The sequence below is a fragment of the Salvelinus fontinalis genome, chromosome 22 (assembly GCF_029448725.1).
Source record: "Salvelinus fontinalis isolate EN_2023a chromosome 22, ASM2944872v1, whole genome shotgun sequence".
Taxonomy (NCBI): Eukaryota; Metazoa; Chordata; class Actinopteri; order Salmoniformes; family Salmonidae; genus Salvelinus; species Salvelinus fontinalis.
This window is the reverse complement of record NC_074686.1, coordinates 8,324,061-8,343,241: the sequence shown is the minus strand read 5'-3', so window position 1 is coordinate 8,343,241 and position 19,181 is coordinate 8,324,061. Positions and strand designations below refer to the sequence as shown.

Here is a 19,181-nt window from a genome sequence, read left to right as displayed (position 1 = left end):
TTTTATTTTATTTTTTTAAATCGGTACATTTTGATTGTCACATCAACAAATTGCCTGCAATTAATTACATTTCTCTCCTATCAAAATTAAGAGAATCAAGTAATACACATTTAATCATTCAAATATTATTTTTCTAATTATCTTTCTCATTAACATTAGTACATGTATTTTTTTAATGATCTTTCTCAATAACTTTTGTATATTGTCCAATATATTGTATATTTTTGCCCACTGCATTTCCCCTGCGACCCCACTAGGGGGAGACTTTGAATACCATCAATTTAAATAATAGTAAGGGAAAGCATGACATTTTAAAGTTTTTTTATTTCATTTTTAAGGGTTTCAACAATTCACTTTAGGCAAAGAAAAGGATAGTTATTTAGTAATAATATTTCATGTTTTAGTTTACTGAAAGGAAAACACCGAGGGACAGGACCTAAGTAATGAACAATGTGTACACGTGTTACGGGATAGGGCTTAACTAAATGGGGTAGGGAAGGGGGAAAAAAATAATCACACTGATACATATATTCATCATCCTCACATTGTTTTACAAAGATAGTCCCAAAACATATTCCCACCCACCCATACAATAGCAACAATGACAAAATAAATGATACTTGGAGTAAAAAAAAAACAGCAAATAATCAATATATAATAAAATATAATACGAATTGTACAGTACACTCCGGTTGTTCCCATTATCCATTCCTGACACCTAAGTCCCATTGTTTTCCCCTATATATGATGGAAGTGTACAGAAAAAATGGTCTCTCATTCCATTCTGATCCATTCCAACCTGTTCAGCTAGCCAGTTTTGCACAATTTTACCGATTGGTTTGACAAGATACGTCCAGTTACACTAAGTGATTATTCAATTCAGTGAGTCAAGTTTCATAACAGGAGTGACTAATTGACAACTATCTTTTATCGGTTCAAATAGCTTCTTAGACTGACTTGCTCACCACACAATTGTTTTTGCTTCAGGCCAAACATCTGTACGAAAAAAAATCTCTACGGGGAACAAAAGAAAAACACATAGTACAGAACAAAAGACAAATACTATTACTGTTTAACTGTGAATAATGACAGAAAACATAAAACATCAGTACTTTTGGTACTCCACTCTTACTAGTATGCATTCATAATCCCAGACCAAACACAGCTAACAAAAATGATACTGTGGTTGAATGCATTTTAGAAGAAAAGAGGTGCTACTCAAACACTCACATGATCTAGAATCCTCTCTCCGCTTTGGGGAAGCAAAGACAGACGGATGGTGCTTTTGATGTTGGCCTTTAAAAAGTCCATGTTATCTTACAAACGTCTCTGCTATAGTAAGGATTGTATGAATGTAGAGGGGATATACGGTAGTTATATTAAAGCCTGTTGCCCACATCTTTAAAACTTGCTAGTTCTTGCTTGCTTTTTAGTTTAAAAATCCTAGACTAGAAAATAATTAGTGGCTGTATTCAGTCACCACTGTTGTTCTCCCAGGCTGGCCCTCCTGAACCGCTTCTTCCGCTGTCTTCTCAACAACCTCTCTTGGGGGCAAGTTCACGTTCAAGCCCCAGCTTCCACTACCTAAGAGAGATTGACTCCGGCAAGCAACCCTGTGCCTCTCCAGGAGAGATCCATTCCAGAAGCGGGAGCGGCATTTGGGACATGAGAACCGCCCTTGGGAAAGGTGACGTCCACGATGAATGAGGGCTTTCCGTAACGTCCGAGAACGCTTTCCGCAGACCGAGCACTTCAGACGGGCCTGGTGGCCGTTATTTCTTGGAGGATGCCTCACACAACGATGGATCAAAAGTTTGGCCTGACTGGCGAATGTGGTGCTGGGGCAGTATTGGCATGGAAAACGTTTTATGGGGACTTCCATAGATGACAGCCCACTGACCTTAACCACACCTCCGCACCATTGTCTAACTCTATACCCTCCTCTCATCCTCAGGAGCTGGGCGAGCAGTTTCTTTTGCTTAAGCTTCTCATGCATTATTCCTTTTTTCCGCTTCATCAGTTTGAGTCTCCTGCTCGTGGCCTTATTCAAGGCAACACCTACTAGTTGCCCCCCTCTCATTATACTTTGATATTCAACCCTCCTTTTTCTCTCTCTTTTTCTCTTGCCACCAACCCATCCTTCTTGGGACTGGAACTGAAAAGGGCGGTGTTGACCTTGGGAGGATTGGTTTGGCATGTAGGAGCCAGACGGATAATTTGAGGGGTGGCCTGATTCAAAAAGAGGGATGTACTCAGCTGCTTGGGAAGAATGTTGGGTTCCACCAGCTGGTGGGTTTGCCGAACCAGTGCGGCCCAATCCATGCTGCGATTGCCTGTGCCTGGACAAGCTGTTAGAATAGGCGAAAGCCTTACCGCATACCTCACAGCAGAAATTCTTTTCACCCCTTATTCCACCACCATGGACAGTTTGTTGATGGGCTGTCAGGTGGAACTGATGGTGGAAGGATTTCCAGCATGTCGTACATGTATAGAGCTTCTGAGGGGGCTGAGTGGACGAACTAGACCCCTGAGACTTATCTTGAGGGTATGGATAATAAGATTGAGAGTTTGCTTGATTTCCATCTAGATTATTAACCCCGCCATGGCCCTTAGCAATTTTTCCTCCTGGCGTACCATCCAATTCCACTTTTGTGTGTAATTTTCCATGTCTCACCAAGCTCTGAGCGTAAGCAAACTCTTTACCACATAGGTCACATTTGTAGTTCTTCTGACCAGAATGCACAGTGGAATGTTTAGTAAGATGGAAGTACTCCCGGAACTCTTTCCCACAAACATCACACCGGTGTGGCTTTTCACCTGTGTGAACACGGTCATGCCGACGTAGGGTCTCACGTCTCCTGAAACCTTTACCACATACTCCGCATGAATATGGCCGTTCTCCCTCTCCACGACTTCTTCTTTGTCTAACTATGATTCCATCAGGTCCTGGTTCTCTCTTCTGTCGGGGCTTGCGGGGCTTTTTCGGTTTAGCATTCATCATCTGCTGGCTTGGATGGGTTAAAGGCATGGTAGAGCCACTACCTGCTCTGTAGGTCTTGTCGATTTCAGATGTAGATGATGGACCACCTGGTGAGACTCCCATATTCCCAAAGCCAAGTCCTCCAAGCAAACCTCCAATGATGTCTCTTCGCTCCTCTCCACGACTCTCGCCAGTACTTATCTCGCAGGAGGCAGCGGCAGCTGCTGCAATTGCAGACATGGCACTGCTAGTGACCTCATCCTCAGAGTCATCCAATAGAGATGAAAGAGGAAGATGAGGCTGCTGTTGATGGAGATGGTGTTGTTGTTGTTGTTGACTTTGAGGGTGTGGGTGTAAGGTAGGAGCCAAGGGTGCTTTTCTAAGTGTCTGGCTTGACATCTCACTGCTATGGGAGCTCTCTCCAGAATAACAAGATTGGTTAGCCTGGTTAGCCTGCTGTCGTCGGTAGTCATCCACACTGTAGGATGGTTGGTAGGATGGCCGGTTCCTTGAATAATCCGTGCCATATTTGCTCGTTCCATCTCGTTGGTAATCACCTGTACCACTGCCTCCAGCCACCATTTCAGTTTTGCTGCTACTTGCACTTGATGAGCTTTGATTTTCACTACTACCGCTTGGTCTGGGCCGTGAATTCCTTCCAGGCTTTCCACAGGTGCCAGACGCAGCATGATTTAGCAAAGAGGTGCTCTCTCGGAAGCAGCGACCACAAGCAGGGCATCGGAAAGGCTTATCATCATGGATCTTCTCATGCCTAGTGAGGGACTCACGGCGATTGAAAGACCGTTGACAGACACCACATGCAAATGGACGAGCCCCTGAATGAATAACACCATGCTGGAGAAGGTGCCCTCTTTTCTTGAATCCCTTTCCACATTCGGTGCAACAGAACGTTTTGTCTTCGCTTGAAGTGTCTGGCTTGGCATCTTCAGAAGTCAAACCATGACTACGGAGATGCCTTCGAAGGCTTGTAAGATGACTGAAGGTCTTTCCACATTCACCACAGTGGTAGATGGCTTCAGGGTCAGGTTGACAAGGCATGGAGGCCATGGGATTTGCAGGTTTAGGTAGCTGTGAATCATTAGCTACCAGCACCGAGGCTGTGGATGAAGAAGGGGCTGAGGAGGAAGAGGAGGAGACTGTTGAGGAAGACTGTGTTGATGAAGAGAGGACTGATGAATGGTTATTACCAAGGCTGGTTATGGCTCCTCCTACAAGGCCCGGTTGAATAATTGAATTTTGACTGTGTTCAGTGGAGCTGCTGTGGCAGTTACTACCACTGCTACTGCTGTGACTAGTGCCATCTGCTTTTCTCTGAGGAAGGTAGCCAGCCATAGCCTTCTTTCTCCTGCTACCACCACTTCCACCAGACCCAGATCCACTGTCTCCTTTCCCTTCATCTTTCGAAAGTGATAAATGGAGTGGTAGAGGGAGAGGCATACCACTAGCTTCTTGTTGCATCAACGAAGCCAGCTGATTGGAGGAGAGAACTGGAATACCTTGGAAATCAAAGCCACCCAGAGACGACGGCTGAGGTGTTGGGTGAAGAGGATGGTGTGGGTGGCTATGGCTGTGAGGGTGAGATAAAGCATGGGGTGCTAATGGTTGCTGCTGCTGTTGAGGTTGGGGAGTGGAGTGACTATGACTGTGAGAGGAGTGAAGAGCTGGAGGTGGGGCGAGGGCTGAGTTTGAGTCACTAGCTCCTTGGCCCAAACCCAGGCCAAGATGGTTATGACCCCCTTGTTGAACCAGAAACTGCTCCAGACTGCTGTTAGTCGGGACCCCAGAAAGAAAGTACTGATTGGCGGCAAGCATGCAACTGAACTGCTGATGTAAGCTACGTGGATCAGACTGCCCAACAAGTGGTTGCCCTAGGGAGGACACTGCACTGCCAGGGTTGTTACTGGTGGACGATGAAGATGACGGGGAGGGTGAGGAGGATGGTCCAGGTGAGGCTTGGGGAACAGAGAGGCCAGGGTGTAAAGGTGGTGGTGGGGGAGCCGATGTAACCACTCCTCCAATAACACCAGACCCTCCACTGCTACTACCACCAAAGTCAAAACGTCCCATTCCCGAGTGCAGCTGCTCTTGGGCTAGTGCTGCTTCTGCCGGGTGAAACGGACGTAAGAATTGTGGGTATCCCGCAGCAGAGCTCCCACTCCCACTACTGCTCATCTTACTGGATTTCCGTGAACTATGCGAGGATGAGGACTGGCTCTGGTGTGATATTGGTGGAGGTGGGGCACTCATTTTGGCAAATATCGATGAAGAATCAGCAAAAGCATTACTTCTAGACCCCTGAAGAGACCCCAGACCGAGCCCAGAGAGAAGAGCCCCTGACGACTCCCCCTGCTGCTGGTGCTGCTGCTGAAGCTGTTGCTGGTGCTGAAGTTGGACTTGCTGTTGGTGCTGCAACTGTCTTTCCAATCCAAGGCCTTTAAACTGGTGGGCTTGGTGTCCACTTAGCATATCTAGAATGTCCAAGGGGTACTTACTGAACTGGAACATCTCCCACTCACTGATGGGAGGTTTTTCCTGGGTCACTCGCCCTACTGTTGAAGTACAACAATATCGCACCAATAATAATCTATAGCCACAACTACTGAAAGTAATGCTTCTTGAACAACTTTCTCTAGAATGACTCCCGCTGCTACCAATGTCTATCCCTTATCCCCTCTTATACAGATGAATACCTAGTGCTTGCACTTTAAACCAAGAAGAGCAGGTAAATGTCCTTTTAAATAAAAGTTGTTCCTAATTTGAAATACAATGTATAAATAGTATGCAGTCTATGTAGTGTTTGTAGATTCCTTCTTGTATAGTGGTAGTCTTTGTTTTTCACCAAAAATGTGAAGCTGTCCGCATCCAGCTGGGGCGAGGAAGGATGAACAGGTGCTGCACTTCTTTGTCTGCCCGTTGATGCCACACTCTTGAAGACTGGGGAAAAACAGAAACATTGATTAAGTCTCTTGGTTAAATAGGCCTAGAGCTTGATAGCGCCTCGGGCCAAAGTGGAGTCGGCAATTCAACGACTCAGACACTAGACGTATGTGGCAGGGTGAGGAAATCACGGACTACAAAAAGAAAACCAGCCACGTTACGGAAACCGACGTCTCGCTTCCAGACAAACTAAAACACCTTCTTTGCCCACTTTGAGGATAATACAGTGCCACCATCATGGCCCGCTAACAAGGACTGCAGCCACCCCCCCCATCTCCTTCTCTGTGGCCGACGTGACTAAGACCTTTAAACATGTTAACCCTCGCAAGGCTGCTGGCACAAACGGCATCCCTAGCTGCGTCCTCAGAGCATGCGCAGACCAGCTGGCTGGTGTGTTTACAGACCTATTCAATCGCTCCCTATCCCAGTCCGCTGTCCCCACATGCTTCAAGATGGCCACCATTGCTCCTGTACCCAAGAAGGCAAAGATAACTAAATGACTACTGCCCCATAGCAGTCACTTCTGTCATCATGAAGCGTTTTGAGAGACTAGTCAATGATCATATCACCTCCACGCTACCTGCCACCCTAGACCCACTTTAGTTTGCATACCGCCCCAACAGGTCCACAGACGATGCAATTGCCATCACACTGCCCTATCCCATCTGGACAAGAGGAATACCTATGTAAGAATGCTGTTCATTGACTACAGCTCAGCATTCAAAACCATAGTTCCCTCCAAGCTCATCATCAAGCTTGAGGTCCTGGGTCTCAACCCCGCTCTGTGCAATTGGGTCCTGGACTTTGACGGGCCGCCCTCAGGTGGTGAAGGTAGGAAACAACATCTCCACTTCGCTGACCCTCAACACTGGGGCCCCAAAAGGGTGTGTGCTCAGCCCCCTCCTGTACTCCCTGTTCACCCATGAATGCGTGGCCATGCACGCCTCCAACTCAATCATCAAGTTTGTAGACGACACAACAGTAGTGGGCTTGATTACCAACAATGACGAGACATCCTACAGCGAGGAGGTGAGGGATCTGGGAGTGTGGTGCCTGGAAAACACCCTCTCACTCAATGTCAACAAAACAATGGAGATGATCGTGGACTTCAGGAAACAGGAGAGGGTGCACACCCCTATCTACATCGATGGGACCGCAGTGGAGAAGGTGGAAAGTTAAGTTCCTTGGCATACACATCACAGAAAAACTGAAATGGTCCACCCACACAGACAGTGTGGTGAAGAAGGCGCAACAGCGCCTCCAACCTTGAGAGGCTGAAGAAATGTGGCGTGTCACCTAAAACCCTAAAAAAACTTTTACAGATGCACAATCGAGATCATTCTGTCAGTCTGTATCACCGCCTGGTTCAGCAACTGCACCGCCCTCAACCGCAAGGCTCTCCAGAGGGTGGTGCGGTCTGCACTACACATCACAGGGGGCAAACTACCTGCCCTCCAAAACACCTACAGCACCTGATGTCACAAGAAGGCCAAAAAGATCATCAAGGACAACAACGATCCGAGCCACTGCCTGTTCAAACCGCTACCATCCAGAAGGCGAGGTCAGTAAAGGTGCATCAAAGCTGGGACAGAGAGATTGAAAAACAGCTTCTCTCTCAAGGACATCAGACTGCTAAACAGCAATAACTAACTCAGAGAGGCTGCTGCCTACATAGAGACACATATCACTGGCCACTTTAATAAATGATTCACTAGTCACTTTAAACAAGGCCACTTTAATAATGTTTACATATCTTACATTACTCATATGCATATACTGTACCGTATACCATCTATTTCACCATGCCTATGCTGCTCATCCATATATTTATATGTACATATTCTTATTCCTCCCTTTAGATTTGTGTGTATTAGGTAGTTGTTGGGAAATTGTTAGATTACTTGTTAGATATTATTGCACTGTCGGAACTAGAAGCACAAGCATTTCGCTACACTCGCATTAGCATTTGCTAACCATGTGTATGTGACCAATAAAATTTGATCCCGAGAATTGACCAAGCATCATAGCAAATTATTTTAATCTGGGCCTCCCGGGTGGCGCAGTGGTGTAGAGCACTGCATCGCAGTGCTAGCTGCGCCACCAGAGTCTCTGGGTTCGCGCCCAGGCTCTGTCGCAGCCGGCCGCGACCGGGAGGTCCGTGGGGCGACGCACAATTGGCCTAGCGTCGTCCGGGTTAGGGAGGGTTTGGCCGGTAGGGATATCCTTGTCTCATCGCGCTCCAGCGACTCCTGTGGCGGGCCGGGTGCGCGCTAACCGAGGGGGGGGGTGCACGGTGTTTCCTCCGACACATTGGTCCGGCTGGCTTCCGGGTTGGAGGCGCGCTGTGTTAAGAAGCAGTGCGGCTTGGTTGGGTTGTGCTTCGGAGGACGCATGGCCTTCGACCTTCGTCTCTCCCGAGCCCGTACGGGAGTTGTAGCGATGAGACAAGATATTAATTACTAGCGATTGGATACCACGAAAATTGGGGAGAAAAGGGGATAACATTTATTTAAAAAATAAAATACAAAATTAATCTCCCAGTATAGGCATACAGAACCACTTACCACTAGACAAAACTCAGGAGATCTTCATTGTCTAACTTAAGATTTGTCAAAACGTAAACAAGCGTTTGTGCTTTTAAAATAGTGATTATTTACAATAATTGTATTGCCTAGACCAATGCAGCCATCAACTCTGTTAAAGGTGCATTCTGTAACATAGCCACATACAATTACTAAGGATTGACAATTATTTAACAAAAATAATTATTGAAACACAAACGTGCCCACATTTCCAGGTCAGAATCCAGAATCAGTAACTGATTTGAAAGAGCAAAAAAAAAAAAAAAAACAGGACTCTGGCCCGAGAACCAAACTTGCTTGACCCAAGGGTTGTTCCATTTGATTTCAATTTGACCGCACCTCGACTTAAACAAACATTTCTAAACACGTTTGGCCATGGCAGAAGCAGGGGTCGCACTTTCAAAACGCAGACCATAAAACCTGCATTTTATATTGAAATGTGTTTTCTTGCTTTAATAGTGATCAGGGGCGTGCAGCAAGTTTTTCAATGCTCTTTGGCTTGCATTATGTCAAACAGAATAGGTTAGACCCCAATTGCACTCTGACTCATTGGTCAAATAAAAATTGAAGCTGGGTCGTTCCATATAATTTCAATCACTTTCAAACTGCACCGCTTTTGACTTGAACAAAATCTTCAAACAAGTTTGCCCTTGGTGGAAGTGGTCAGAAAGTGACTTTTTGGACCTGGATGCCAAAACAGGTGCTCGAAGTTTACCCATTTTGCATACCCCACCCTACCATGAGATGTCATCACTGAAAAAAATAAACGGTTAAGTTTGATATCATTTGAAAGCTTACAAAACAGGGCTGTCAAACCATTTTTCTTTAAACGTCAATTATATATTTTAAAACTAAACCCAGATTCTCATTTTCACAAACGTACCCTGGATAAGGAATGTGACAAACGGACAATTTTTCTTAACATATAAGCGTAAACAGTTTTACGTTTACGGTTTTCCATTAAAAAAAGAGAAGACAATTCATAAAATTCCATGTGAATTTACAATGCAGCTCTGCTGCTGCCAGCAACGGTTTGGGTCTCACCGTGCATCCCTTTCAGATAGTTAAAATAAAGATTCAACCATTTTGAATGTTATATTGTTTTTGTGCATCTCTGAGCAATGTTCCATCGATTCCCTGGGTCAATTCATGTTTATCTGAGATATTGCCATTCAAGCAAGCAGAAATTCGGTTGGTATGACGTAGCATTTAGAGCCGCTCTCACCACACTGGAAGTTAACAGGAATACGACTTTTAGATCTGAAAAACATGTCAGATTGTCTTTTCTCCAATGAGCCATTGATCATATTTTTGTGATATAAATACCTAGAGAAATATGTAATTTAACAAAAGGGTTTAACACATTTCTCCCATTTGTCTGCCTCTTCAGTCCAGGGTGAATTGCATGGTGCCGTTGTGAATGTCAGACTGCATCGATCGGCAGGTTGAACATAGTGAGATTGTAGACTCTTAAATCGATAGTTAGTGCAGTTTGTTTAGGTGATTTTACAGCTCTCTCCTTCACAGGCTGATATTGACTTTGGTATTATTGTGAGTAGCTACATTTGCTAGCTAGCTACCTAGCCAGCCAGCCAGCCCACAGAGACAGCATTGCGGGTTTTGTAGTTGACTTGAGGTGAAACAGATTTCCACATGTTGCTACCAACCTTATAAACAAAATGAAACATGTTCACCCACAAAAAAAAAAATCTCACATATTAGTGTTATGCAAATGAGTGGTTTGGTGGAATTTTATTTTTTAAAGCATTGCACCTGTTCTACCATTACCGTACCTCAACTCAAGTTAGATTTTCCTTCTCAAAGTATTGCCACACAGGACATCGCTGTGGTCACTTACCTTTCTCTGCCATTTTTCCAACTGTTAACGACAATGACGTAGTGGAGAGTCGACTCCAAAATAATTGTTTCCTCGAATCCTTACACGCCTAGTGTGAAGACTCCTAAGATTCTGTATTTTTGGAAAGCAGGAGACTGACTAGTTTCCATACCTCCAAGAACACAAACACAATTTTCAGTGAGCTAGTGAGGGACGGAGGGAGACAGAATAGGAAGATCAACCGCCAGACACAGAGTCAGAACCGTGCACTAGGCCTATCTGACAACAATCAAAAGCGGTATTTCACAATGGAATCCTGTATATCACAATTTCTTGGCTTGCAATGTCTCACAACTTCAGTAAAGCAGGGCCTATCATCAATGAATAGGCTAGGATATTGAGATGAGCTAGACGCGACACTTCGATCTCATAGTATCTGCGCATGTGCACGGGTTCGCTTTACGCTGTTCACAGCGTGGTAGCCAGGGCACCAAGACAAAGAAGAAGTTGAGCCTTAGTTGATGTGGAAATTGACCCACTGTGTTGTTGTTCTTTCTGCATCCACGCAAAAACTAACAAAACATTTTCAGTTATGGATCTTTCTTAACGTTAAGATCCACATTTTCGTTTAAATAGTTTAACGTTTACAACACTACCTTAGACTAGGGCTGGGTGATATGGCTAAAATATCACTTTTTTGTTGAATGGCGCCATTTCAAGTTTTTGAATAATAAAAGTAAAAAACTTGCTTTATGAGTAGTGTGACCCTAGGGTGGCAACACATACATTCTAAGTGATTTCATTGGGTCTTTCTGCATTCTGATTGTTTCATACTCTTCAATTCAACTAAAAATAATTTCTCAGCATTATCACACATTTCTGCTTTTCCTGCACTCATTTCCACACTGCCAAGTAGTGCTGCACGATATTGACAAACAACCCGGGCCTTATTTTTAACCAAATGTTGCAATTGCGATTTTACTTGCGATTTAGAGGAAAACACTTGGGTGAACTGTTAGAATCATGGAAATAGAATGACTATTCTAATTCTATAGTTAGAATATAATAGTGGGCACTTTAAATAAAGTGTTTGACATGACAACGAATGAAAATGCCAAGGAGGAGTTATTGTGACAGGGTAGGAAACAAAGTGTTGACAAGTGTTTCCTAGGGGAACCTTAAGCTTTGGCGGACCGACTGGCAAGCATCTTCACTGACATTTTCAACCTCTCCCTGACCCGAGTCTGTAATACCTACATATTTCAAGCAGACCACCATAGTCCCTGTGCCCAAGAAAGCAAAGGTAACCTGTCTAAATGACTACCGCACCGTAGCACTCACATCGGTAGCCCCGAAGTCCTTAGAAAGGCTGGTCATGGCTCACATCAACACCATCATCCCGGATACCATAGACCCAATCCAATTCTCATACATCCCCAACAGATCCACAGATGACGCCATCTCAAATCGCACTCCACGCTGTCCTTTCCCACCTTGACAAAAGGAACACCTATGTGAGAATGCTGTTCATTGACTACAGCTCAGCGTTCAACACCATAGTGTCCAGAAAGCTCCTCACTAAGCTAAGGACCCTGGGACTAAATACCTCCCTCTGCAACTGGATCCTGGACATCCTGACAGGCCGCCGCCAGGTGGTAAGGGTAGGCAACACCACATCTGCCAAGCTGATCCTCAACATGGGGGCCCCTCAGGTGTGCGTGCTTAGTCCCATCCGGTACCCGTTCACCCACAACTGCGTGGCCAAGCACGACTCCAACACCATCATTAAGTTTGCTGACGACAACAGTGGTAGGCTTGATTGACAACGATAAAACAGCCTATAGGGAGGTGGTCAGACACCTGGCAGTGTTGTGCCAAGACAATAAACTCTCCCTCAACGTGATAAAGACATAGGAGCTGATCGTGGACTACAGGAAAAGGAGGGTCGAACACGTCCCCATTCACATCGACGGGGCAGTAGTGGAGCGGGTCGAGAGTAAGAGTTCCTTGGTGTCCACATTACCAACAAACTACCATTGTCCAAACACACCAAGACAGTCGTGAAGAGGGCACGACAACACCTTTTCCCCCTCACGAGACTGAAAAGATTTGGCATGGTTTCCCAGATCCTCAAAAAGTTAGTTGCACCATTGAGAGCATCCTGACCGGTTGCATCACCGCCTGGTATGGCAACTGCTCGGCACCCGACCATAAGGCGCTACAGAGGGCCGTGCGTACGGCCCAAAACATTGCTGGGGCCAAGCTTCCTGCCACCCAGGACCTAGTCACTTTAATAATGTTTACATATTGCTTTTTCATATGTTTATACTGTATTTTAGTCAATGCCATTCCGAATTTGCTCATCCTAATATTTATATATTTCTTAATTCCTATCTTTTACTTTTAGATGTGCGTATTGTTGTGAATTGTTAAGATATTACTGCATTTCGATACAACCACAATAACATCTGCTAAATATGTATAGGTGACCCATTTTTTTTTTTGATTTGATATCAAGTTTAGCCAACTTAGATCTAGGTCAAATTTCACAAGCTCTGAATTCAGCTAACAAGGCAAAACAGTTGAATTGTTATGAACATAACCTGTCCGTCTCCAACTGTTTGAAAAGCATGCTAGCCTGTCCACTTTGTTCAGATGGTGAAATCAAGTGGCCTACCTTATTTCTCAGAATGAGAATGAGTTGCCAATTCCTTATATAATTGTTTTATGCTTATTGCACACAGACTAAACAGCTAGTATAACGATCTTTAATAACTGACTAAAATGCTGCTAGCAATACGTGGTACTGTAATGCACGCGCGACAATCAGAATTAATTTCCCAGAATGAATGTTAATTTGGTACATACGTTTTAGTAGTGTCTGCTCGGCTCGAAATTTGAGGAGTTGAAACATAAACAGGGTATTGGTTCAAAAGTTAACTTCTCTATTACAGTAAAATTATGTCTCCATGTGTTTCGGTGTCCATATGACTGATTCTGTTGGACCAAACCTGAAATGCAAAATAGCAAGTTGAAACTATTTGTCAGAGAGGAAGAAGTGATCTCTCATCTTGGGAGAAAGAGGCAGAGCATGAGGTTTCCCTCTCGCCGGAATCTGGCCAAAATAAGCCCAATGCGTTTCTATGCGCTTATTTTGAACCTAAGCTTGTCGCCTGCCTTGCCACCTTTGGGACTTCGACTCCCATTGATAGGGTGGAGAAGTGAGCATCTCATCATTATATACAACTACCTGATGTAAATGGGAAGGTGCAGAGCACAGGAGCGAACAAGACGAGACCAAAAAGACAACATGAGAACAAGCGGACATAAACTTTCATAAAAACAAAAAATAATTTGATATATATTGGCCAGTCCTTACATTCAAAATAAAATAGTTTAGGCAATAATTAAGTACCTTCCTGTGATTGTTTTCAGTCAAAATGGTCAAAAAGAAACAAAAATAGCTTCTTAACACCAATTGCTCAAGCAAGAATTTTGCTGTGACTTTCTGGGAGTGGTGTGAGTGGGGAGGGGAAACTGAAAACTAGCCGTTATTGGCAGAGAGATTTGGAATAGGGATACAAGTTTCGGTCAATTTTGCTGTCAACTAACCAACCCCCAAGAACCGGTTAACAAGCGGTTAAATTCGTTCCAAACAGTAAAATGACCTGATCAACAGAAAATACTATGCATGGGTAAAATGAGCAGATATTTTTCATTAAGAGCTTAAAAAACAAGCAACAATAGCAAGCCTATGGTCTCATATTATTTAACATGCAACTACTGTAATGAAGCAATGTAATACATTATTTGCCTAAATGCAATTTGCAGGAAACCGCTGTTCTAGAAGACGCCCCTGACACAAGCCTTTTAATGTGACTGAAACGAACACCCCCATTAGAAACGTAGAAAGAGGTAAACTGTAAATATGCAACAACTAGGAACAAAGTTGATATGAAAAGCAGTAGAACAGGAGATAAATGCTGCGAAACTTTTTTGGTTGTTAGCTTAGCTGTTGTGCTGCTACTCTGTCTCCCACAGCTCCCTGCAGTGAGTCTGAGTAGCCTAGCAACGAGTCTCCACTCATTTGCTCATGGATCACTGACTAAAGACAGTCATTCTTTGGCGTAAGAAAGCTACTTTCTAACTCTATAAACTCACTGTACATTACTATTTTCTGCAAAATAACAATTCTGGTCGACTCCGACACTGTTCCCGTTTTATGACTGACGAGATTTATTACAATTCTGACACTAATTGAATTACGCAAATCAATTAACCTAGACTGATAAGCATGACCGGTCAAATGTATTTTCAGCGGCTAATGGTTATGTACGTATGGTCACTGTGGGCACGACGTCATCGATGCACTCGGAAGAATCCCAGAACATATTCCAGTCTGTGTTAGCAAAATAGTCCTGTAACTTAGAATCGGCTTCATCTGGTCACTTTCTCATTGACCGAGTCATTGGTGCAGCCTGTTTTAGTTTTTGCTTGTAAGCAGGAATCAGGAGGATAGAATAGTGGTCAGATTTGCCAAATGGAGGGCGAGCTTTGTACACATCTCTGTGTGTGGAGTAAAGGTGGTCTAGAGTTTTTCCCCCTCTGGTTGCACATTTAACATGCTAGTAGAAATGAGGTAAAAACAAATTTGAGTTTCCCTGCATTAAAGTCCCAGGCCACTAGTAGTGCCGCCTCTAAATGAGCGTTTTCCTGTTTGCTTATGGCGGTATACAGCTCATTGTGTGCGGTCTTAGTGCCAGCATAGGTTTGTGGTGGTATATAGACAGCTACGAAAAAGACAGATGAAAACTCTCTTGGTAAATAGCGTGGTCTACAGCTTATCATGAGATACTCTACCTCACGCAACAGCTGTTGTTCACAAATATACATAGACCGTCACCCCTTGTCTTACCAGAGGCCGCTGTGCTATCCTTGCCGAAAAAGTTTCAAACCCGCCAGCTGTATGTTATCCATGCCGTCGTTCAGCCACGACTCGGTGAAACATAAGATTTTACAGTTTAATGTCCCGTTGGTAATATCGCCATTCCGCATCTGCGGTGAAAGGTGGCTAAATTAACCTTGATATGGCCATCTTAAAACAATTCCATGTTAGTTTAGAACCTAGAGGGTTAACCCGTCTCATCTCCTTCATCTAGACTGATTAAAGTGGATTTAACAATAAGGGATCATAGCATTCACCTGGTACATCTATGTCATGGAAAGAGCAGGTGTTCTTAATGTTTTGTATACACAGTGTATATGAACAAAATCTGAGTTTACATGTTCCTAGATAAATGTATTTAAAAAAATAAATAAAAATCTTAAAAAAAACGTATTTCAATAAATCATAAGATTTTAAAAAAGAAATCCTGTTTGTAAGCTTTCAAATGATATCAAACTCTACCTTTTTCAGTGATGAAGTCTCGTGGTAGGGTGGACTTTGCAAATTGGGTCAGAATTGGGCAATCTCCTGAATGTTTTGGCATTCAGATCCAAAATGTCACTTTCTGACCACTTCCACCATGGGAAAACATGGAAGGTTTCATTCAAATCAAAAGGGGTTCAGTAAAGAAGTTTTTGAAATCATATGGAACAACCCAGCTGTTAGTTCAGCCAATCCTACTTTCCTCGTGCACCTCTGGTTTGCTTTGAAAATAGGAGACGTGAATTCAGTGTGTGCAGTTAATTATGTGCAATCCTGGTCCTAGGGGTCCACATCTAGCCCAGCTCAATTAACCAACAAGTCCTTTATTAGTCTAGTTGAGCTGTGCAGATGTGTACGGGCAAAGCTGCCTATAAATATATTCAATGGAAATCAGGGCGGCAGGTAGCCTAGTGGTTAGAGCGTTGGAGTAGTAACCAGAAGGTTGCAAAATCGAATCCCCGAGCTGACAAGGTAAAAATCTGTCGTTCTGCTGCCGAACAAGGCACTAGGCCGTCATTGAAAATAAGAAATTTGTTCTTAACTGACTTGCCTAGTTAAATAAAGATAGAATAAAAACACTGGTGTGGTCTAAATAACTTTTTGCCTCCTTTACTTTTTCCCCAGGTGACTTTTCTGACTTGGTTAAAGACATGCGAGACCTGCCACAGCTACACAACCACCTCACCTAAACTAATTATAGGCTACATTTCAAAATGGTAACACCAGCGCCACGTTCAGCAGGACGCAGCGTTCTGTAACGTTCAGATATAAATATGCTATGTAGAACAGACATGTGAAATAAGGAATCACGTCAGCTCTATTCATGGAATTTCTATCTGCAACGTTCAAGACGTCGTTTTGCAACTGAACATGGCCCTGGGCTACACTCAACCTTCAGTCTTTTAAGGTAAATATCACAGGAACCCCAGGGTGAAACTTCTACTAGAGGACAACAGTGAATTCACTGTGTCCTTCCCCATTAACAATAGACATACAAAAACAGTTCTGTCTTGTGGCCAATTTTCCAATTACCTTTCTTGTAGGGCGATAAGGTCACCCAACCTATTGTTACCAAACAAGGAAGGTATTATAATAGCCAAGAAAATAAATAGATGACCCATATAACCCTGTGGAGGTTGGTACAATTGTCTTATGTTATAATAAACAAACAAGTAGCCTACTCCATAGATTATTTTTGTTGTCATGAAACTTTGTAAACAAATTATTTAGGCCATTTACTCCAAATCAAGTCCAAATGATTAATGGCGTTGCTCTCGTGGAATGACATTTCTTGAGCACTATAGTTAGGTCTAGCCTCATAGAAATTAAGTACTACCAGTAAAGGTATTTACATTGGACGCATGCTCTGTTTTCTCCATCATTTGCTTTTTTCGGGGGCCCACTATGATATAATGCACAAATTGCAGATTGAAGCCTACGGGCAATGCAAATTAAATGTATGTAGCTTGTTATGAAATGATATACCATGAACTTGAAGCCATTAGTCTAAAGTACCAAGAAGGCAATCAAATAGGCCTAAATAGAATGTAGCCTGGGCCTAGATAAAATCAATTCAAAGTTTATTGGACATGTACACATATTTGCTGGTGTTATAGCAGGTGGAACGAAATGCTTATGTTACTAGCTCCAACAGTGAAGTAGAATGTTTCACAAATGTAAAACAAATATATATAAAATCAAGGAATTACAATCAAAGTGGATATATTAGAGTGCGCATATGAGAATCCAGAATATAAATATGTGACAGAAATTGGCATAAACTGATTGGCATGCACAACATCTCATTTTTATTATCAATATGCTGTGCATCATTATTTAAAACAAATCGACAAAACTATGGATGATAGCTAACATGGCCATGTCTAGACCTGTATCTGATAGGTGCCAATAGCCTACTGTTGAGATATTTGCAACCATAACAGAGAATGTGTTTTCATATAACTTACAAAGGACTATAATTGTGTTTTTCAGTGACGTTCCCAGTATTTCCTAATGGTCTGTGAAGACCTTGCCTAACTACAAGGTTATAACGTACCATTTAACAATAAACTAATTTTAAAACATCTTACCAACAGGTTTGGTGGGATGTATACGGGCTGGAGACTGCTGTAGCACTTTCTGCTTGATTGAAGACCAAAACGTGTTTACAGGTAGAAACGAATGGGTCTGCTTCCATTGATCTTCTGGTGGGTAGCAAAGTTAGCTAGACTAACTTGAAAACCCACCAAAATTGCAGGTGGTGGCAAAATTCCAAAATTAGTAGCGCGGCATTCGTCATTAGCTAACTAACGTTAGCAGGCTAACATTACCTTGTTTTATAGGTGGTTGAGTAAAGCTGTCAACCAATGCAACAATAAAAATGAAATTGGATCTGAATAAAGGAGTATTTCAATCATGTCGTTGTTAGCTAATAAATTAAAATGTCGTTTGAAAACCTGGTTGCATATGTAGCCGATGCTAAGCTAACCTAGCTAACAAGCTAACAGATAGCTTGATAGCTGTCTTTTTTTAGCAAGCTAACCTTATAATTACTCATTAAAATCGCCTGTCAAAATGGTAAAAGAAAAAAAACATAGGATAAAAATGGCGCGGGGAATCCCGTGATAACTTATTTATGTCAGATAGACATTTTTCTTCATCCAGGGACAAATATTTTCAAAGGCCTGCCTCTCCATCGGCCCGAGAGGGCTGTTTTCGACTCGTTAACAAAAACTATTTCCGCTGGGTTGGCCTGCTAATTCAGATATGTCGCTTGTTGGAAGCGGTAGTTTCGATGCTTGAATCGTTAACTCTTCGAATTTACCGAAATTGGCCCTTTCTTGAGTGTTTGTCGTATTTTCATTTTTTTTCTTCGGTCAAATATTTTCCGCCCCGTGTCAATTTTAGGTGTCCCCGTTTATGGACTATGCCTACGGCTGCTAATGTTCTTCGAGTTAAAATGGTAGCTTCCGGTCTGTATTCTATTTCCGGGTAGTGTCACAGGCTAAGAAGTCCAACCAACTGTGTGTGTGTGTGTGTGTGTGTGTGTGTGTGTGTGTGTGTGTGTGTGTGTGTGTGTGTGTGTGTGTGTGTGTGTGTGTGTGTGTGTGTGTGTGTGTGTGTGTGTGTGTGCGCGCGCGCGCGTGTTAGAGTGTGCAGAGCCATGTATTTGGAAAAAATACATGGCTGTGTGCTCGTGTTGTTTCTGAATTTGTGTATAACCCAACCAATTTGTGTATGGTCATTGCATGACCATTGCCAAATGCATTATTAAATGCATGTATTTAGTTGAGTTATGCATTTTACACACAATTGAGATTGCTTATTGCTTATATATATATTTTTTAATGCTTTTTTAAGGACATTTTGTCAGATTAGTTTCCCTGTGTGCTTATA

General features: G+C 43.1%; 1 protein-coding gene across 1 annotated transcript; it reads right to left on the bottom strand.

The window, feature by feature from the left end:
* Positions 1 to 304: 304 nt before the first annotated feature.
* Positions 305 to 18,775, bottom strand: LOC129819692 (zinc finger protein 865-like). Its single transcript, XM_055876178.1, has 2 exons — positions 17,876 to 18,775; positions 305 to 5,935 (listed from the first exon to the last, which is right to left on the bottom strand). The coding sequence occupies exon 2, from the start codon at positions 5,504 to 5,506 to the stop codon at positions 1,460 to 1,462; it is 4,047 nt and encodes a 1,348-aa protein (XP_055732153.1). The 5' UTR covers positions 5,507 to 5,935; positions 17,876 to 18,775; the 3' UTR covers positions 305 to 1,459.
* Positions 18,776 to 19,181: the final 406 nt, after the last annotated feature.

What these genes read in the sequence shown, in the direction of transcription:
- LOC129819692 (XM_055876178.1), bottom strand. Translation starts at nt 5,506, where the DNA reads ATGTTCCAGTTCAGTAAGTACCCCTTGGACATTCTAGATATGCTAAGT.